At 37.4% G+C, this 23068-nt stretch overlaps 1 protein-coding gene and 1 non-coding gene across 4 annotated transcripts in view; both read left to right on the forward strand.

Annotated features, from left to right (window-relative positions):
* LOC143897411 (uncharacterized) overlaps positions 1 to 23068 on the forward strand; it is a 69082-nt gene that overhangs the window by 33713 nt on the left and 12301 nt on the right. For all 3 annotated transcript variants that reach the window (XM_077406076.1, XM_077406075.1, XM_077406074.1), the window contains exons 2-4: positions 1546 to 1748; positions 6001 to 6249; positions 19540 to 19753. In XM_077406076.1, the coding sequence (XP_077262202.1) occupies positions 1556 to 1748; positions 6001 to 6249; positions 19540 to 19753 (656 nt within the window). In that variant the 5' untranslated portion in view covers positions 1546 to 1555. The remainder of the gene's footprint in view (positions 1 to 1545; positions 1749 to 6000; positions 6250 to 19539; positions 19754 to 23068) is intronic.
* On the forward strand, positions 950 to 1021 carry Trnap-ugg (transfer RNA proline (anticodon UGG)). Its single transcript has one exon. It is a non-coding gene; the product is annotated as a tRNA-Pro (tRNA).

Here is a 23068-nt window from a genome sequence, read left to right on the forward strand (position 1 = left end):
TTTTTTCGGCATATTGAAACTAAATGGACAAAATTGTTTCTCGGTTCTGGACGATTGTTTTGCAAATTCCCTATCAACTGATGATGCATTATGCACGCGCAAGAGTAGGCGGATCAATAAATTAAGATTATTAATACTGCGGTAGTGGCGCGGTCTAGTAGAATGATCATTTCATCACTCGGACGGAACCTATGCTATTTGTCAGATCAGCGATCGGCAAAGGGCATTCGCGTTAATTATCCTGTCCCTGTGGAGATACGTTATCGAGTCTCGGCTTCCATGTCGAATTAATAACTGCCCGTGATGGTGGCTGATTGATTCAATTTGCTAGGAACGAACTTTCGTGCAATTTTATGCTCTAATTGTTTATCATAGTTGAGAAGGTCGGACGTGTCTATGAGGAAGCTATTCTTCCTTATGGAGCTTTGAAGCGTGAATAAGATGTCTAAGTTTGATCGTCGGTCGGCAGGAGAATGATGTATGAGACGTTTAGAGAGCGAGAGATCTATCGTATGAAATCTACTTCATGTATAAAGTCATATTTAAAACGGAGTTTATTTTGTTCTATTTATAACATTTTATATATAATTTTTATTTAAAAAAAATTTAGATAATAATTTTTTAAGTATAAAGATCTGTAATATATAATATAAAAATATTATAAAATAATTAATATTAAATAATATATTATAAAATTGTATTAATTAAATGATTAATTTATAATATTAATTTATAATAAAATTGTAAAATTTATAATAAAAAATTATTAATTTATAACATTAATATTATAAATTACTAATAAAAAATTATATTTTTTAATTGCAATTACATTCTTGTCTAGATTTTAATAAATAGAATTGTATTTATTAGAGGCATATTTTAATTGTTAGTGGAAATTAATAATTGCAGTATATACTCAAGAGTTTTGCATGAGAAGGAATGAACGAACGGCTCAGTGGTCTAGGGGTATGATTCTCGCTTTGGGTGCGAGAGGTCCCGGGTTCAAATCCCGGCTGAGCCCGTTTTTTTTTTATTCTTTTAATGCGAATTTCCACAAACTAAGATTGCATACGAAAAAACTAAACATTAATTTTTGGAAAAAAATAAATTTTTCATTTAGTATATCATTACAATGATAATTACATTTAGTAATCGTTAACGATGATTAACATTTGGAGAGGCTCGGTGATTTAGAGATGTCCTTGCTTTAAATGCGATATAGATGCCTCTCGACCGTGTTCAACTCTTTATCTCTTATCTCATAGCTTTTTCTCGATTTGCAAAGCATTGCTGTCGAAATTTCGCGATAAATCCGATTCACATTATAAATCACATTACTCGCAATAAAATTATATCACTAATGCGTCGTTATCATTAGTTTTTTTTATTATATAATTGTTACCCGAATATATATACGACCTCACTTAAAATTTCATGAAGAATGAATATCCCACCCCCCATTTAGTGGATGATCACTCATCCACGCAATTTTCACCGGGGAGTCTTTATTACAGCTGTCGTAATTAGTCTTACTCGTTGTTGCAGGACCGGCAGCATGGCAGCCGAGGAGGGAATGCTGAGTGGTGGCTTGGGCGCGAAATTGAAATGCCCGACCCCCATATCGCGGTTGAGGGTGGAGAAGATCGAGGGCGGCCTGATGGTGGCCGGCGTGGTAATAGCGGCGAACTGCCAGATCGCCCTTCCGGCGTTTGGCACTCTCTTCATGCTCGTCGGCGCCGTACTCACTGGTTCGTATATATATACGTGAATGCGTCTGTTTGATTTATTTATTTAAAATTACGTCTGTCTTCTCTCTCTTTATAGTCGCAGAGTAATATGCGTTACATTATTAATATAACAAAGCGTAAAGAGTGCGGATGAAAAAGCAGGATTTATCGCGAAACTGATATTCTGATGATGTTACAAAGAGCATCTTCAGAATCGTTACGAACATTGTTTTTTTTTAAACTGTATTCTGTGTCAAAGCGACTCCTCTAGTATCTCGTAACGTTTCTCTACAAAACATATCACATGCCTTTGTGGATCCTGTTACACAAGTTTTTTCTAAAATCGCAGACCGCATCCTTGATTCAACATTCAACGCGAAATACGAACGGACATAATACGGACGATAAAAAATACAATATAAATGTCACAAATTCGTCAGGAGATAAAGTTATAAAAGTGACGAACAAAATGATAAATACGATTCATTATTCTCGCAAATATTTTTGCAAGATTTTCCGTTGCAGGGAAATCCCGTTTTAACTGCGTCTCATAATTTTGCGGTGCAATTAGAGGTGCGCTCGTATAAATTACGATATTGCAAAAGCACACAGTGTGGCCGGACAATATAGTTGCAATGCGCAGGGCGCGACTCTTGAATTGTTGAATATTCATCGATCTCTTAATTTTTCGTTTTTTTTCCCCGTTATCTCGTAACGCGTCGTTTGTTTCTCATGATCGACCTGCAAAATCGCGGCGGCGAAGTTCTGACAATCCAGCTGAGAATTGATAGTATAGTTTCGACTGTAACGAATGAATATATATCGCGGAATATATCGTTTTGATTTTAACCTAATTTATGACTTCGATAATACATAATTTTTTGCAATGTCAGTCGGCGCCGCGCACAGACGATCAATCATTTTCAGACTTTTTCTTCTAGTTTGACTTGTATTTGTCCGCGCGTTCGTATATCTATATAGAGATATCGAGCTCGCGTCACGGCGTGATTTAGCGGATGAGAATAATCTCAAGCTTTCCATTTCGGAGAAAGCATATAAGACTCCGTAATCGCATGTGGGTCACTTAGAAAGGAGAATCGGTATATTTATTTTGTTATGAGATATCATGATTATTCATTATCGCTTAACGAGAAAGTGTGTCTTCTGGATCTTATTGTTATTTTTTTTAGCGTTAATGACCGTATTTATTATTTGTTTTATAATATCCATACAGAGAATGTTATTTTGCCTTTCCTGTTAATTATACGGACAGATTAAACGAGGAATTAATTAGAAACTCTATTAATATATTACATATTTTTTATAATATTTATCAATATTGTTTTTATACAGAAATTTTATCTTAATTTTTTTAGTAAGATAAATTACGTGTGCCTATAATTACATGAAGAAAATAAACTTCTTTGCACTAATTTTATTTTGATTATTAAAATATTTTTAAAATTAAATAATCTTATAGAATCGAAAATAAAGATCTTTCCGTAAGACTGAAAATCTTTTATTTATTTATGATATAATGATGAACGAATAATATAAAACTGAAGTTACATGGAAGAGAAATATATTTTGAACAACGATATACGCGATTATTAACATTAACACGTTGTCGACAGTGCGAACGTAACGAAGAGAGATATGTCTCAAGTCAGTATTCAGTATTCGTCGTTACATATATACTAATCGGACTGAAGCCTCCAATGACATTCTATAAGCGGATTAATTATATAGAAAAGGAAGCCATATTCAGTAAGCTGAAGCAGTAGTAGTGCAAGCAATGCACAAATATTGTAAATTTGGTGAGCTGTATGCAATGCATTTAAGTAAATTACGTCGCAACTGAGTTTGCTCTGATTTTATTATGCTCGTGAATATTAATGTCATTGTTTACGTTAAGCTTGAAAGTTTCTCGCAAATATAAGTATTTTAATCTTAATATTATTATATATTTGTTATTTATTTCATTCTTAATCATTGCCTTGCGGCTCTGGATGGCTTTCAGTTTATACCTACATCTGTATTTTGTATTATACATTTCAAATTTTAATCTTAATGTTAATTTTATATTTTATATTATTATATGATTGATCTTATAAAAGCATTCGATAATACGTAGGTATTATTCAGAAATGCCTTGCCGATTGATCTCATCAGACGTAACCGAATTTAAAAAGTGAATTTTAACATTAATCAATATTAATGTATTAATAGCGGAAGACTTTCGCGACTTCTCTAAAGGTGTGAGAAACTAATTTCTCGTTCTTTCTCGTGTTGAATTAATTTGCGAGGCGCTATAGTTTGTTCGCCGGGGCGCTGACCCCGCGGAGATATAGATACGGCTTTCGTATCGCGAGGAAGAAGAGGCAGAAAAAGAAAAAGAAAAGTAGAAGAGGGCCCAGACTGTTCCACCAAGCAACAGCTGGCCCGTCACATCTCCCGGCGTCACTTCTCGTGGCCACGTTTCTTCACATACGAGGTGCCGAGAGTTGTTACCAACCGATTTATCAGAACCGGTCTGTCCTCTCTTCTCCGTCTTCCTTTTTTCTTGCCGTCGCCGTGCCAAGACCGGTCGAATAGCCCATTTTCCTTTCGTTGTTTCTATATTTCTATCTTCCTCTTGAACGCTCCAGATATCGCTCCGTCTTTACCGGTTACTCGTGCCTCGCGTTAATGTCTTTGTTATAATACGTTTATTGCGCCGAGTCAAGTCCCCTTTGATAGAGTCAAGTGAAACGAGGATTTTTTTTATTGTACAGATGAAACGGGTTTAATAGATACATTATTTTGAATATAAAACACTGAATTTTTTTGTAAACGTTATTATTAATTTATTTACTATTCGCACTTTCTTAAAATTTTTAAGTTTATAATTTATTTGAGATTTATAAGTTTTTATATTTTTTAACTCTATTTTATACCTATATATCACTTTTATTTATACATTTTACGTTTTACGGTTTCGTGTTACTACAAACCTTGGTGCAGAATAAAATACTTTTATTTTTGCAACGATAATAAACACTAAAGAAAGGGCACAATAAATTAATTTCGTATACTAGGAGGCATATATAGTATTTATAACATATTTATTAGGTATAATATTAAAAAATGTATATTTTTTGGAATTTATCGACATTGCTATGTTCAAAGTACTTAAAATTTCAAATATTTTTTATTATAAAAAATTGAAATTATAGATGTGTCGATATTTGAAATTGAATTGATATTGAAAATTAAATTTTGTATTAAATATTGTGAATAATAATTTAGAGTCAGAATAATTTAAGAACTTTCATTCTAGATGTATCAGAAATAACATAAAGTAGATTGTAGATATAAACACGTATTTGCGTTATTTTATTTATTCGTTCATTTTAATCGCGTTACTGCATTTTAGTAGCTCGCTTATACTTATCTTATTTGCGAAATAAGACAAATGCAAAGAGAAGTTCGTCGGATCTGCGCATATGCTGCTGACCGCCTATGGAGCGTTTCACCAGCGTTATCGATTAAAATATGCTCGAAGGCGAGCTCTCTGCGGCGAACGTATTTATGTTCATGATTTCCGCTACTTTGCAGATGCACATTTTTTCTCCCAGATATGCCGCTGACATTTTCGCCTCGCAATTGGCGGGGATAAGACGAGCGTTATTATAACGTACACCGGAGTTTCTTTTCTTTAAGTACATAAAACTTCGTGCTAGAAAAGTTTTCTCATTCGCGTCGTAGTCACAATGCCGGTAATTCGGAGCGGTTTGAACGTTCTCGAGCCAACGCGATTACGGCGGAGCTTCGCAAAGTGCGAAGCGGCTTTGCGGTATATTGGTACACGAAACACGCGAAGAAAGCATATAAATTCTTGGTTCAAATTCGAATGCAGCGCTTCCGCGAAAGTTGAGCGCAACGAGATCGCATCTCTGAATATCTCTTAGATCGTTTAATCACTCTCGCAGTTGAGAATTATCATCTCTTAACAGCTTATTCAACATTATAGAGGAACAAAAATAGATTAAGATACTTTATTGTACAATTAATAGAATTAATATACACACACATGTGAGAATTTATCTTATTATTAATTATTATTATTTTTAAATATAAAATACGATTCTCGTCTATAGTTGAAGAATGAAAAGTAAACGATGAAAAATGTGAGAAAATATTAAGGAGACAGTTTTAAACGTAATCAACTTAACAGTCGTTATTTAATTAACTTTCACGATTAATATTCGATTCGCCCGTTTCTCCGTTACAGCTGCTTCTTATCGCGGCCCAGGCGAGGACGAGGACAAGAACTCGTACGCCGCACGAATCGCCTTTACCGGCAATTCCCGTATCTTGGGGCCGATCTGCATAGTCGTGGGCGCCCTTATGCTCGCGCTCGGCGTGCTACTCTGCATGCTCACGAGACGGGCGAGGCGGAGGGAGCGCAGGGTTGGCTTCCACTGCCCGCTCCACGGGGATTTCTACCCTCTGAGTCCGGTCCAAGGTATCAAGATGCTCGGTGAGTCGATTTCAACGTTGTTCGTCTGTTAAAGGAAATTTTGTGTAGATAAACGTTTCTCAAATTAATTGAGATAAGAAAAAGTCTGCGATTATAATCATAAATTTCTATCACACATTAATCGATTAATCTGAATTGATTAAGAAAAAATTGATTATAAATTAGTTCAAGTTACTTTTTTATTCTGCTTAATTAATTGCCTTGAATTATTATTTATTTAAATGTAATCTTTAAATTAAAATTTTTAATTATAAAATAATTTTAAATTAAAAATTTTAATTTAAAGATTTAATTTTTAATTTACCCGCGTTTATATATTCTTATTAGTTTGCTAAGTTTATTAAAATGCCTATTGTTTTCTTTAATATAATTCTTATAATAGTCTTTACGTCAGAGTTTACTTCAGAATTCAATCTTTTGAAGAATAACAATGAAAATAACTTTTCCCATTGTTTACTTCATCGTTATCGCAAATACATCGACGCGCTTCTGAAGACAAAGTAAACTGTTCTGTGTAAATACTGTCGCGTGATCACCGAAACTCGTTTCACATGTTTCCAGAGTCCTTGCGGTGTCTCGTGATCGTTTCTTGCGTGCACTTATCCCTTCGTCCGCGCGACGATAAATGCGCCGGCAATTTCGATGAGCCTCGAAGAGCGGAATAACCGCTAAAATGCTCCCCGAGAGAGAAAAGATGCTCTATGCTTCTTTCCAACATCGCCAGTCATTATTGTCGTGTCACGCGATGCCATTACACTTTTTTATAGATGTTCTGTCAAAATTACAGCTAAGTGGTATACGATCCACTTTTTGCGAGAAATACGCGTCGCCAGTTAAATTACATCTGCAATAATCAATGTTAGAATGTGAGAGGTTGGCGAATGACTTACTGCCGTTTGCCTTATTCAATGCGTCGTTTTCACTATTTTTGACGATTATTTATTCCAACTTTATTTCATAATTTACTTAAATCTTCGTAAATCTTCTGTAACACAAGTGATATGTCAATTAAATGTATATTAAATGCTTGATATATCGATAACTAATTCCAGCTGATCGTAATAGCGAATGTATGGGATACCTCGCCTATTTTGCAAGTTCATTGTACAGTACCTGACAATACCGTCTTAGGAAATCTATCGGCCTATGTTACGTTATCGTCGCGAACGTGCCAGTTCGTGCCAATTGCCTCGAATTCAGGACGAGGCTGGATCAGCCAGAGCGAGGAGTAGGGTAGGCTAACTGGATTGTCGGAATTCAGGCTAATACGACTCTATCAGATTATTGCGTGGGTCGATCGCGCACGTCGCGAATGCTATACAAGTTTCCGCATTCGCCGAGAGATCGAGAAGTCACTTTGAATCGTCTGATAACAAAATCTTCAGCACGGAGAATGAACTCTTTATTTTCAGACCTTAGACTTGGGAGAATCGGTGAGAGAGAAGCTATATAGATATGTCGTGAAAGTAACGAGAATTATCGATTGCTCGACTTCGAGAGATAGACGGATTATAACAATGTAATTTAGTGTGAGATGTCAGGATATGTTAGATCACCGTCGAACAAGTTTTGTAACGGTTATTTTGCCATCGGACACGGCCGATTCGAAGGCCTAAATTTTTCAAGTCTCGAAAGTAGCGCGGCATCAAAAATTCATGAAGCTCTGGAAATTTAGAGCTCGCGCCAGTCGCATATCTCGACGGGAAACACAAACTTCTGAGAGAATTGTTGCTGCAACGCTCGCATGTGACAGTTGTTGCTGCAGGTAGGAACTCGGCGGTGCAACGGCAAATAAAAATTGCAAGACAGCCAGTCTCTTCGCATACATATCTCTGGCTAGACACGAAGCAACATAAATGTTTCGCACTTTAAAGTAGAATTGTTACGTATTTCCATTTAGAAGGATCTTATTTTTATAAAGTTATAACGAAAAGGTAATGAGAGCGAGATACACATATTTATTTAAATTATTAAAATTATAATTATATATATAAATATATAAATATATATAATATAGGTATCTGATTTGATTTTTATAAAATAAAAGTCAATTTTGATAAGTATTTCGGTAATGGGTAAATATATGTTAAGAGTGCAAGGAAATGTGGTTCCGGTTTGATTAGTTCTTGATTTTTCATCAATCTTTCCGCGTATACGTACGTTCTTACTTTAACTTCAACGTGGTTTTCCCATATGCGTTTCTGCACAACGATTTATTCGGGTCGCAAAGCTCAGAACTGGACTGATTGCCCAGTCGCAATTTCTTTCGCGGCGTAGCACGCAATAAAATCTTATTAGAGCCGAAGGTCACTTTTGCGTACCCCCTGTGCGAAATGTTCCATAGTAACGTGATTCATACCGCGGATCGCTACAATTATTAAGCTTCATCAATGTGCGAGATCTATTAGGAAGCATTATCCCACAAAACAAGCCGGTAGCCTGTTTCACAGGGATTCCTTATCCCACAATGTGTCGCTTAACATGGTAAAATGTGAACGGCTGAAAATAAAAGAATAGAAAATATAAGCAAACATGACAATCATCTCGATTTTGACCGCCTTCTTTTCGCGACGTAAGTACATGCAAATCGTAGAATCGCTAAATGAACGAAATACCGTCGTCGGTTGTAGATCGATGAAATATCGTCGACGTGCCGCAAAATGTTGGAATCTTGCTAATCGAATATGCACACTCGAATGCACCGGAAAATGCAATGTCTGCTGCTGATGATATCCCAGATTTCGCGAAGTGCGTCGGCGTTCGCGGGTGAGGAGACTGCGATTACGTTAAGGAAATAAAGTTGTCGTTGATGAAATTACATCAGGCATCGACCTTCGCGCGCTTTACGCAGCATGCCGCCATATACAATTTTTTCGATGCCGATGTTTTTTATTACGAGATTTTATTTATTTATGTTCTTCTTTCTTTTGAATCGAAGATGTCGATCACTTTGACCTTAAAATTACGATTTCGCTGTCCTTCGGAAATTTTAGATTTTTAACGAAGAGCTACCCAAATCTTATTTTCTCTCTCTCTCTTTTTTCAATATTTTGCTTTCTTTTTTTTTAATCTGAACACGCGCGTAATTGCTATCACGTATAGTTACGTGAAAGAGATAATTACATATTGATGCAGCAGTGAACATGTATTCGGAAAAGAATTCTAGCTGGTATAATAGAAGCGTCGCGCATGTAAGGGAAAGTTTAGAGAAAGATAGATTTTACGCTGCCGAGGGTCAATCGTCTCGATTAATTTTCATTGCGCAGAAGTCGACAATTTCCTGAGGCAAAGAGCTCTTTGCATCCAGAACCGTGGAACGTATATGCAGTGCGACGCTTGTGCATCACTTTCAATTCCGTTTCCATTTAATTTTCAGCCCGAGTGAATCGTTACTCTTTTTCTTCCCTCTTTGTACGTTCGTCGATTCAATTGCGTTCCTTTTCACGCATCTCGCATTCTCGGCACATCCGGAGCGTCGCGCTATATGCCCCAGACGTCTCATCGCGTACGCCAAAGGAGCTTAGTGTATTCTATCAAGAGGACGGATTCTCGTCTCCCATTTTCTTTATGGTAGCGCTTGGATATATCCTTTGTACGGTCCTCGTGAGTTTGATCATTTTCTAGAAACCTCACACCGACAATGAACGCGATATTCTCACTTCGAAGTATTCGAAACAGGCGCGTAGACATTCCAAAATAATCTATTAACATGTAGTTTTGCGAAAACGATTGTAACTTTTAACTAAAGAAAAAGAATTAATTATGACAAATATATACTGCTGAAAAGTTTTAAAATTATTTGATATCTTTGATATTCTTATTTAGACCTTTGTGTGAATTTGGATTTAAGTTATTTTATAAAAATTAATGACTGAGTTTTTTTTATCATGTCGAAAACAGACGAAAAAAAGGAGGAACGAGATGAATATATTTATTGAAGACTTAGATGTTAAAACATCCATGCTTATAAAAATTAAAATTTGCGAGAAAAGATGTTAGTTTATACATGATAACTCTTCGAAAAGTATAACTGTCTACTTTCTGATCGATTTTTCAATAACAATTTAAATAGCTATATATTATTTTTGATAAACTATTTTCTTTATATCAATCCTACTCTAGCTGAAGCTTTCTGACGTGAACTATGCGATAACATTTTTCAAACAAGCACTTAAACATGCTTTGTATGAAGAGTAACATGATATGCTTTTAGAACCATCGTCGTAATTTCAAGCGCGACGAGCATTCGTCGTGCGAAAACAGAAATCTCGTTCTCCATGGCGGCGTCGGGTAATAACAACCGCCACACCGAAGCTCCCGCTTTATGACGAGACGACGAAATTACGTCTGGCTCCGCGGAGCGTGGCTAAACACAGCTTGTCTCGCGGAAGAGGCCGTACAAAAAAAAAAACGCGGGCAAGAATCTTACTCGGGGGTAGACAATCAGAGCGATGAATGGCATGGAAAGCGTGACCGCGGCGACGCGCTTTTAAAATTTCCGTCTGATGCGAGTAACGCTTAATTCGAACGTAACCGGAAATTGAAAAGGAAAATGAAAAAACAAAAGTGAACTCGAGTAGTCGACGATGACACTAATCTAAGCTGCGAAGAGCAAGTTTTAATCCCTATAAGTGCGCAGCTTTGCAAGCACGTGCAAAGCGACTTTTCGATGCTCCGTGTGTACTCTCCCTTATGAAGTTCAAACTGAAAACGTGAAATTGTACGTTTAAATAAAGGGCCTTTTCTGCATGTACTTCATTGGGTGTCCGATAGGACAAAAAAGTTAGACAAAGGGCCAAATTAATAAAAAAGAAATTTTTTAATATTTTTTCAAAATTCCTTAACCAATCATTATTTACTTAAAACATACTCAGAACGCTACAAAATTGCGTCAAAAGAAACGAAATTTGTTTTGTCGATACTTTTTTTAGGAACATAGGAGCAGATACCCTAAAAACATACTGAATTTTTATCTCATTATTGGAATCTTTGAATTATGAAATAAATTTTGACAATATGAATATCAAAGAATAATAAATAATGATTTTTATTAATATTTTTTATACAAGCCCGAGCCTTTCATGTTTTAATTAAGGAAAAATCGGCTGTATTATAGATTGCTCGAGCGGAACATCCGTTGGAAGTTATCGGCGAGGTTCTGCTACACTCTGATGTATATTTTCACAGATTGTCGGCAAGTTTGCTATCTTCCGCGCTAACACGGACGTGAAGCGTTCACGCTTCGATAAATTCATTTCGTCGTTGTCGGAAACTCTCCGTAAATTCGATCTTCGCGTAGCGCAAGCGAAGTATGACTCGGCGATAAGTTCGTACGCAATTTTCCTGCGAGAGCGTTCGCGGCGATGCGTTAAGCCCTGCCTCGAGAAGCAGGAGGAAAGGAAGAGAGTCTATACCTATATCGCGCGTCCGTATAGCGATCTCGAATCTCCTTGCCGTCGTCGTCGGAAATGAAGCGGAAAACCGGTGCTCATCCGTTGTCGCCGAATCGACTTCGCTCCGGCGACAGGACCGATCGTGTCTCGATCTAAATGTAAATTCGCCATCGGCAGCGCAGCGGGCTCGTCCGCGGGAAGTGTAGCCTTGGTGCATCGGCCACGGCACGGAATGCAAATCGCATAATCGCGACGTGTAGACGTTGAGGTGGGGCGAGAAGACGAAGAAGTGACCGCAAGGTGAAATTTAATCGACGGTCGTTCCCGTGACGCAATCGAGTGCATTTTTCATGCGACAGGATTCAATTGTGCGATACACTTACGGCGAAGTATCGAAGCGAGGGATCGGATAAAGTTTTCCAGAACGTACTTCGTACCAATCATTTATTTTCGAACATTTTTCCAAGGTTTCCGAGATTGTTAGACTTCTGTCGCTTTCAATATAACCGACCCGTAAAAGTGTTCGCAAGAACAACAGCTTCGCTATACTTAAAAAAAAAATGTAGACTATTTTCTTTTTAGTCCGGAAATCCTTTTCAAAAGTAAATTTTGAATTAATTCTTTTGTAGAATTTATTTGCGCCATGTTGCTCTATACATCTTACGAAATAAAAACGATTGAGCAAAGGTGACTATAGCCCGTCAATAAAAGATATGCAAACGATCGTCGGAATAGGTGAGGCTGCATTAGACAATGTAGTAGTGATAACGTTATAAGGCCATCGACACGGATTGCTGACTGCTAATCGGGAACCAATGACGGCGGGCATCGCTGAATGTCGTCGATGGTAGTTTAGCAATAGCATTAGCGAGCTAGTTTGTGCACGACACGGCAAACTGGGTCGCGCAGGGTCCATGACATCTGCTGCCCTCGATCCTGCTCCTCTTCCTCCCCGTGCCTCGCCCTCCCTCTCCCGTTCCTGGGGATGTGGGTCTTCTTCGTTTTAACTTCTTTCTGCTCGTCCCTCTTAACGAATACACTATGACGATGTCGGATAATGTCGTTACCGCGTTTCGCTCTCCACCTAATCGCATTTCGCATTTTACCGGCGTTCGTGAACGTCACTGATGATAAACGCGACGTTTATTATTATCGAGGAAGATTCGACGGTAAGCGCGCTCTTAGACCCTCGCGAGGACGTTCCGCTCATAAAAACGACTCTGATTTGTGATTCCATTAGCTCTTAGTTACTCGTATTCCATTTTCTAATAGTATACATGAATCAGTCGTATAAAGGAAATAACACAAATCTAGAAATTAAATTTTTGAAAACAGAGATGTTCAAGTTTAATCTCGTAAATGGAAATTGAATTGAATCTGTTTTAGCAAGACTTTAATAAATATGTATCACGCAGACAAGTAATTTTAAACTGTCATGGACAGAGACCAGTATAAATTAAGGTCCGGTTGTTCCAATCTGTTAGTAAACTAACTAATAGTTAAATCATGTATATGTCTTCGTTTTCCCTTCAAATTAGACAAAGACAGACATATGATTTAACTATTAGTTAACTTACCAACAGGTTGGAACAACCGGCCCTAAATCAAGTAGGAATAGAAGGGTCAATCAAAGACCAAAAGCTTTTAGGCTGTATTTAGCCTTTCTGTCCCTATTGCGATCGTCAAGTCTCTTCAATTTGCTTTATCCAATATTAATTATCGAAAGGTTTGGCTTCGGATTGCTTGTTTGAATTTCATTGAAACGACGAATTTAATAAACTCACGCTATCCATATATTAATTCTCAGTAGATTGAGTAGATTGACTTAGTAGATTTATATATACGAACTTCAAGTGCGCAGTAATATGATACTAACAAGAAACCATGAAAAAAAACCGTACAAAGAAGCTATCTGTTTTTCAAGAATGATACATTGGCTTGCACGAACTGTTTCGTAACCGATTGGCGCGTGGAAAAATGCCATTCCGTCATTTCAATATTCAAAATAATAATGTAGATTTGCGGCACGGACGACAGACGGTGCTTTACAATTTAGACGACAGATGTTGCAGCCGCGTTCTCAGGGCCGCGCGTGTATAAACTATAAACGTTGCGTCGATAAAATTTTTTTTTCTATACCTCAATCTGCATACCCGCCACCTACCTACGCGACTTACCGTCGTCTGACTTTCTCCGGTTCTTCAAGTATTGAAAGGTTTTCCGTGGGCGAGTAGACGATGTGAAAGAGAAAGAGAGAGAGAGAGAGTGAGAGAGAGAGAGAGAGAGAGAGAGAGAGAGAGAGAGAGAGAGAGAGAGAGAGAGAAAACAGCGGTTTATGACGACAAAGTGCTAGAGTGCGAGGTAAACTGCCGCGCGGATGAATATAGCGTCGTTTCATCGACGTAGGGCTTCCTGGTCAGTTATATAATTTGCGTTGGACGTCACTCTTTTCAACTGTGAATTTTTCGGATAATGTAGGGATGATATTTTTTCGGTAAAAATATGGAAATTAAGTTGCTTCTGGATAAAGAGGATTGAAAATCTTTCGCAGAAAAAAGCGGAATTTTAAAAGCTAAAGATAATAGAGAAACTTTCTTTAACTAGGACCAGATTATTTGATAAATTTTTTCAATTTGTTCAAGATTTAGATTGTGACGTATTTTCTCGGCGGTATTAGTGGGCTGAGTTTAAAAATTTTACAGAATTTAACAATGCGAAGAGGTCTTGTTAAATTAAATAAACTAAACTAATTAGACACACGTGCAATGAAAATGCAACTTTACGTTCATTATGCATCACAATTTTACTTTGTTTTTCACGTCTTTTCCAATAATCGCATTTCATTAATTAAGCCGCTCTGACATTTTGTTAATTAGAATATTAATTGTAGCGTTGTAATTAAATTGCTGCATATACAGTGCACACACATCTCGCGTTATTACTTCAGCAATACCTGCGTCAGATTACACGATGCTACCTGCATGATAAGGCTATTGTGCTAGACGATAAGCTATAATAATGCATCAGCGAATTTTATCCATAAATGCAAAGGTCGGATAATCGGCGCATGAGGAAGCTTATCGACTCTTTTAATACATATACGATGATGATAACAAAATAACCGTTTTCAAGTATAGTGATAACATTTAGAGTAAACTTTTGAAAAAATATTCTATTTACTCGTAGAAAAAGAAGAACACTTTCTATTTTATATCTAAATATTTTTTTAAATTTCGTAAATGTCTCCACAAGTTGGGTCTACGAATAGTCCTTTCGAAATTGTTATCTTCAACTTTCTCCATGCTCAATTATTCCATCAGGATTCTGAATTCTGAGCCGTCGATTATATTTCCCGTAAATGCGCAGCTGTTCCACAAGGGACAGAATTGGCGGTCGGCATTATCCCGTTCACCCTATGCCTCCGAGGGGCATTAATTCCGCCGACGATCGAGCATATTTCGCTAATAGTTCGCGATTCGTCAGATCGTCATTTGAACGTCGAATTGATCTTCCATAAGGACGCGTTTCGCCGCATCGCTCACAACCGTGCGATCGTCGGATCCGATGGGATATTTTATTTTGCTGAAAGGTCAGCTTTATCGTATGCTGCAGGGGCACACGCCAACCCTAGCGCGGCGGTCAGAGATATAACGGGGCGAGGGAGACGGTGATTAATACGGCATAACGTAGCGACGCGGGCTAAGCCAGTAGATTTAGTCTTGGCCTTTACCAAAAGTGGGCGACCCACTTTTCGGCGATGCCCGGTCAACCAATTAAAACGCTACCTTCGGCTATCTTTCTTTGACCTATTCCAATCAACTATATGTCAGTCGGTTAAGCAATTAAAACGGTGTTATTTCAGTACTGCATATCTATACGTATACGCGTTACAGTTTATTTTCAACGATTCCTGTTCTAAATCTGTTATGCATACCTGATATATTAGCGTTTAAAAATTGTTAAGAAGATACTCGATCAAATTCTCGTTAGGAAAGAAAAAGGTCAGTTTTAAATTTATTAACAAAAAAGTTGCCCTATATGAAAACTGCAAAGTGTGTGAGACATTTGTAACGCGCGGTAGATAAAGTACCATATAGAGACTCTTTTTCTATTATTCTTCTTTTGTTCTTTCCCCAATACTTTATAAAATAGATCTCGATATTACAAGTAGTTGAAATTTCATTTGTCCAAAATGAAATTTGTTTTCTAAGATCGAAATAACCAACGTTTCTCTTCGCTCAATTAAAAGAAAAAACGGTAAAGTCCGATTGTCAGATATATCCACGGTTACGTGAACGGTGGTAATCGATCGGCGCGGCGGTTCGCCGCGAGTTTATTGAGATCCTGGACGTTGATGGTCAGGAACAAATCCCGGTGGATTGTCGTTTCCAGGCCTCGCCGTCTCATCCTTCTTTCTTCTTCATCGTCCTCCCACGACGAAACTCTCCACCAGTCTCTACTCGAAGACCTCATCTCGGGACGAATATCGAACGGTTTTCCGATACTTTCGGCCTCCGGATTGTGACTTCTTCCTCTCCTCTTATTGTCCGCGCGATTTGTACCGACGACAGCGCAATACCCTGGCAGTATTCCACCGCCGCGTTCGCTCTTTTCTGCCATTGTCGGCTTCACGAAGCCCGAGAAATTCTGACGGAAGTGAAATGACGGCTATTGACTTTGAGATTAAGCGATCCTTGCGCGCGACGGCTATATACGACGGCCAGGCACGATATAAACATTCATGCTCGTACACTCACACGTCCGCCGATAAATCGAATTTAGCTCGAGAGCTTTTGTCCAGACGCTATAAAAATAATAAATGGTGTGTGTGTGTGTGTGGGGGAGCCGAGGGAGGATAATTGAAATTGTTTAAGTGCGTGGGATTGGATAATAACTCGATAATACTGGAATTAACAGTTGTTATCGTAATCATTAAATAATATATTGGATGTTTATTTAACAATTAATTATCATGTAAGAACTGATTACTAATTTTGTTATTAAAACTTCATGCACGATACTACCTCGTTTGTTGAAAATTCTCTTTAAAACTTTTAAATCCTACGTCAGCGCAGCCTTCGTTATAAGATTTTGTAATTTCCTGGAAGGAAAAATTAATCTTCCCACTAATCGCCGTAACCTTTCACCTTATTGAATGCTTGTATTTAGAGAGTCCTGGGAAGGTAGAATTTCATTTACGTCACGGTAGACGGTATATCATATATTGTTTTTTTGCGAATATAAAAGTATACAAAAGAAATAAGCAGGTTTTTTCAAATATCTCATTGTCAAGTAATATTTATTAAGAAATATCTTATCATAAATCATTTTATTAATATAATAAGTTTTTCTCATCTCTCTGAAGGAATATATTTACACATAAACATTTTTCATCGATGTTTGGTGTATAAAATATTTTTGTCGCAATAAAATGACTCTTGTGCTATCGACGAAGAATACACAGCATCACATGCACATCTATTCACCTACATCTTCTCGCCTCGCGGGGGTGTTACAACATCACCGTGCAGTCATGCATTTGGCAACAGCCATAATTTTTTTTCGCGTTCGTACAACGTGCGTACACACGCGTGAAGCGTACATATAGCGGGGAACGAAAACGTGGGCCCCCACCGGCTTTGTCGACGCGCGCTGATCTCCATTGTTGGGGAGATCGAGAATTGCAGAACCGCGAGTATTCCGCGCTCTGTGCAGATCCTCCTCGAGTCGAGAGTCCGACTGCGTTACAAATTTCATGCTTGTACATACTTGCTCACCGCTCCACCGCATTGCACCACGACGGCTTGAGCGGCTTCCTTCCTGTCTCTGAATTATCCAACGTTGATGTTGGAAGGTAGCTAGCAATGCTAGGATTTAATTGGCGAGCGACCGTGATCCCGGGGATGTCCAAACGAGCATTCCTGAATTTCGGACGTAATAAATTTCGCAAAATTATACACCCACTTAAAACAAAGGGTTCAAAATTCCGAGATTGCCATTCACGTTCTTTATTCTAAATTTCACATTCTTTCCTTCATCGGCACCGAGTCGAGTTTCCGTTAACAATGCTAAACAAACGTCGGGATGTCAATTAAGTCTAGGTATATCTCAGAAATCCATTCTCGAATTTTTTAGATCTTTTTTATTGTATATCTTTTTGTATATGACGTTTAATCGCGCGGTGTTTAAAGATCCTTTCATTTAACCTTCAAACAGTCGCGGAAAAAACGAGTCAGAATATTTCGCTCGTAACGACATTTTAAATAATCGTGCCCCCGACATCAGTACGAATTACGTGATCGCAATTTATATCTCTCTTATCGAACGATGACACGCGTTATTTACAGCCCGCTATAGCAACTAGTGTCAAACGAAGAGCGAATCCAGTTGCTGTCTGGTAGTGAAGATGCGATCGTTCCGTCTGCTAATGTATGGGGCTCCTATCTCTTAACGGAAATCTAAACGACCGAGAGAGACGTTCTACGCGCGTATCGTTTCGTCAAATCACCAACAATGCCGCGTATATTTAAATGGCCGGTGGATTCAAAAGAGGTCGCGAAAGCTCCCCTTTGCATACTAAACGCCGCATTATCCCGACGCTGCAATAACGTTACCAATACGGGAGGAGCGCAACGATACTCCAGGCACGGTACGCGTGATAAGCGTGCAGCACACATATACCAGCACGGCTATCTCGTAATGGTTCCTGAGATGAATATCGAAGAAAAGTCGTGCAAGGGCCAAAGGACTTCCTTACGTTTTTTCCCTGAAACTTTCGTAATAACTTTCGTAGGAATTTCCTTGAATTACCGACGGACTTTTCTTTCCTACGTGCAAAAATTTACTAACTTAGAATGTTCTAAGTTGGCGTTCTTTTGTAAATAAAAATTTATTAAAGATGATATATTATAAAATAATGAGGCATTTCATTATCTACATCTAATTTGCTTTTAAACACCGGGAAATTTTCAACGAATAGTATTTTAACGTTCGTATATACGTTTATCATTTTATAACCAGCTCTTATTCACATGTTGCTTAAAGTTAAGCGAAACAGTTTATATTTTCAAAATCGTTAAATAAAGCTTGTTAAAAAAGAGATGAAAGTCCCTGTTTTTTTTTTTATAATGATGTTGAGGTAGTTAAAAATACCAACAACTTTTTTACCACGATACGCTTTTAGACTCGGAATATAATTTGTTGCGAGGCATAATCTATTATAATCTGTCGTCTGTCTAGTATATTTATATATACCTATTATACAATGCGTTTCAAAGCACCGAATGACAATCTATAGATAGATTCTTTATCAATATCATAGTGTAATATCAGTTTAATTAACTATTACGTTTGTAACTATCTAACATTCAAGTTTAATATCTTCTAAAGTAAATCTCAAATGAAATTTTTGTTGAAATAAACTATTTCAGACCAAATACAGTGTGTGTTACACCGAGGGAAAAATATTGTAGAATCAACAAAACAATTTTGTTGATTTTTCAATTTATTGATCTAATTATTTATTTTATTGAATTAAGTACACGTCTATTATTTGAACAAAAAGAACAAAATATTTTGTACAAATGTTTTGTTAAGCCAATCAAATCATCTGCTTGGCAACATACAATCTTCCGATTTTATCAAATCAACAAAGCTTTTATTGGAAAACAAAAAAAAAATTATTTCTCTCAGTGTATATAATCTCACTTCTTTGAAATTCGAATTATCAAAAGCTCGATAATTGTATTCTTTTTAACAAAAAGTTATTTCAATTTCTCAAAAACTCTACCGTTTAATTAGTTAAACAATTTGCCGCTGATGTATCTGCATGTTTCATCAGTGCATCGGTTTTCGGCGCTCGTTCCTAAAATAACCAGTGAGATGTGTGTTGTTTCAGGGGTATCTGGCAAGGACGTGAGCGCATGGCCGAAGATCCCGTGTCTGAGAGGCCGCACGTCTAGCAAAGGCGGAAGCGGTGCGGGAGGACCGCACGTAGGCCCGCCGCAATGTCCGCACTCCGTTTTGAGCAGCACCCGCAGCTCCGTGAGCAGTTCGCCTTTGAGCCCGTGCCCGACGCCCATGCCCTTCCTGGTGACCTCGGGCTCCGTCAGGTGAGAGTACAGCTCACACCTTCTATAATATGTATATATATACGTCATATATAAGTTACCCCCGGTGACACGCCTAATACCGAGATTCGATTTATTAGCGCCAAGCTTGGCAAAACCGACGGATTTCAAACTGTGCGTTATAATAGAAAATATATATCACTGTAAATGTCACACCGAGTGTAAAAATAGGACGCGTTCCTGAAGTTTGATATTGGGTTTTAGAAACGGCTTTCTTGCCGATTCCGGCGTCGTAATATTTCTTTCATGTTTTTCTTTATCAAACAATTTCAAGTTTGCTTTCTTATTCCTTTTACCGAACTCGGAGCTATTTATTTCCCGCGTGGTTGTCTCGAATAAAGCTCAGCCTGACTTGAATTTCTCATCGAGGAAACATTGCGAGAAGCAATACTTATGGCGATAAGGCCTTCCGCAATTATGTAAATTCGCAGAACATTGCTGAGTTCTGTTTTCGACATAACAGCGACATCGCTGTCGCGTTCGCGTAAAGGCCACGTCCACTCAAAATAGGTTTTATACATATTTTATCAGACGTTATATCCAGCCGTGAGACAAACATAGCTCGGTATAGTGTAAGTCGCACAAAGTTCATCCGGGCGGTAGTCAATGTACGTTTTAATTCATTGCTGATCCATTATAATTTCCTGCCACGTACGTCAATCGTCATATTGATTCCTTGATTTTTATCGCCAGGAGCGCGTGACTGATGAGACAAATGACTTTTCTATGACTTAATCATGACTTCAGGGAAGAGATCATTTCGATAAAACGTTTCTTGTTTAGTGTTATTACGCTTGACAATCAGTCCATTAATAATAATTTAATAAATCCATGATTATATATTGCATCCAAGCATTCAAAAGGAATTTATATTTGTTCTTAAAGCAATTAAATTTATAACAAATTGCTTCTCATCAGTGATATTGAATTTATTTATTCAACTACTTTTTTCCTGAAATAAAAAAAATGGCGACATGCAATATCGCTGCATTTGATATATTAAAGTAACGTCGGACGATCGATGAAGGTACGATGGCTAACGCTTCCTCTTTTATTTATGCAATCATTTTTTATCGTCTGGCATAATGTGATAACAATTGATGTTGTGGGAACTGGAAAAACTCGGAAACGCGTTTGCAATATTATGTTACATAAATAATGTTATATATATGTAATACTGTATTTATTTCAACTAATAATATCTGTGCTATTCTATACCATATCTATATACGATAAATTACTAGAAACACTTGTAGGTTTAATTAAAAACCTTAAAAACCTTTTTATTTGTTTTTTCTTAAGCATATTAACGAAGCATTAACGAGTTGTTAACTTTTAATTGCGATCTTCTACACTCGCTATAACGGTTACAGTTATTTCCGACTATAATGATTTTCGTTAATATAATGTGAGTGCAAGAGTCATTAGCAACTTTTTAATATCACTTGTTGTGAGAATTTTATAAGACTAATATTATGTTTTTATACTTGCAAATTTTTTATATATAAATGCACAAAGATAAATTTTGAAGCGGTAGCTTTTAAGTATTCCGCCAGTTATATAGAAAGTATTAAATTATCATAATATACACAAAGTTCCCGAGTTTCATCTCTCATCTTTTTTTATGCGAATAAAATATTCTACGCTGCTTAAGGTAAGCCGTAAAAGTAACGCGAAGCAGACAAGATAAATGCGCTATAATTTTATGATGCGTTGGTGCCGATTCATAAATTGGAACAAACATATTACCGGCAGATAAATGGAATAAGAACAAGAGAGAAAGCCCTTCTTTTCCGCGATATATGAGCGCGGCCGTTAATCGCGCATATAGTTTAAGGGATAAAGCTATTTTTACTCAGAGTTATGAACTTGCACAAAACTTGCTGTTCAGCTTATGCCAAGTTTGGAATATTATCTCCAAAAATTGTATACTTTTAATCTTAAAACGCATTAAATCAATCTCTATATATAGATATATAAATAAATGGATCTCAATTTTTGCAAAAATCTGTAAATCTGTTAAAAGCTTCTGTTAAAAGCTAAATTTGTTTTATTTATCAATCTATCCTGTTCCATTTCCGACGAAAATTTTTTCCAAAAGACCTAAGGGATGTCCCTTCGCGAGGGAACAGATCTTTCCGAAAAGTTCGCGCAAATTCAGCGGATGTGAGCGGAGTAATAACTTCGACATCCTGACATGCCCCGCTCTAGTCTGAATGAATAATTCATGGCATCTCTCAAAGCATTCAGGGCCCCCGCTGCAATATCGATAACCATCCACTTTGGATCAACTATTTCCCGTCCCGTCGTCCGATAATCGTTTCGCGAATTCCCGCGGCACGAATGCGAGATACATTGGAATATATCGCAGATAAGCAGGCTTGTCGTTAATCAGCGTTATACGCTGATAAATGTTTTTGTGTACTTTATACTGTTTATACATTATATTTTTTATCTTTGTGCGTTTATATATAAAAAATTCATAAATTGATTTAAAACCGATTTAATAATTTTTATCATTTTAAAATTTTTCTGCTAAAATATTTAAACGTATTAGTAATTTTTAATGGCCTATAATAGCTTTTTGCGATTCTGAAAATACGCACATATAGCAGAAAATAATATTCTTTATTTAGAGTTCTGTATAAATAGATTTTAATTTAGTAAAATTTTAATTTTAGAATTTAATTATCGAAATGTTTAACACTGGATACGGAAAAGAAGCGAAATCTTTTTTGCGAAGTGAAAACTATAAAGAACAGATTAGTCAAACTTGATTCGAGGTAGTCAATAATGTGACACGCATTTCTTTGTAAAAGAACAAGATATTTTTTAGGCGGTATTTTTGTCGCGATATTTCTAACGGCTAATATACCGTTCCGCATGTCTTGCGTTTTAATCGCGCGTTTGGAGAAATTCTATGAAGAAATCGCTTATGCCGTTACGCTCGTGGTCGCGTTTAAATTCTTAAAATAGTCGCGGCTCTTAGTAGAACGTGGGACAAGAACGAGACGTTCTTTTCGCGTCAGCGAAGGGCACAAATGCCCCGCGTGTAGAGGCAAATTGAATGCGTAGGTGTATCTGTACAGCGTCCGTACTTATCGAAGCTATATCGATTGGCTCTTTTATTGCTCCGCTCTCAAACTCAGGAGGCTTTTCGTCAACTTGACAAATGTTAACGGCGCGAACGAGGCAGAGGCGGAAGGAGGGCGAGAGTGTGTGAAATCCATATATATCTGTTATGTAAGCCGTGATACGTGCGCGAGTTTTCATATGTCGGCCTGCAGATTTTTCCGC

Source organism: Temnothorax americanus, unplaced genomic scaffold (genome assembly GCF_048541705.1).
Source record: "Temnothorax americanus isolate GAGA-0224 unplaced genomic scaffold, ASM4854170v1 Scaffold20, whole genome shotgun sequence".
In the NCBI taxonomy this organism is placed as follows: domain Eukaryota; kingdom Metazoa; phylum Arthropoda; class Insecta; order Hymenoptera; family Formicidae; genus Temnothorax; species Temnothorax americanus.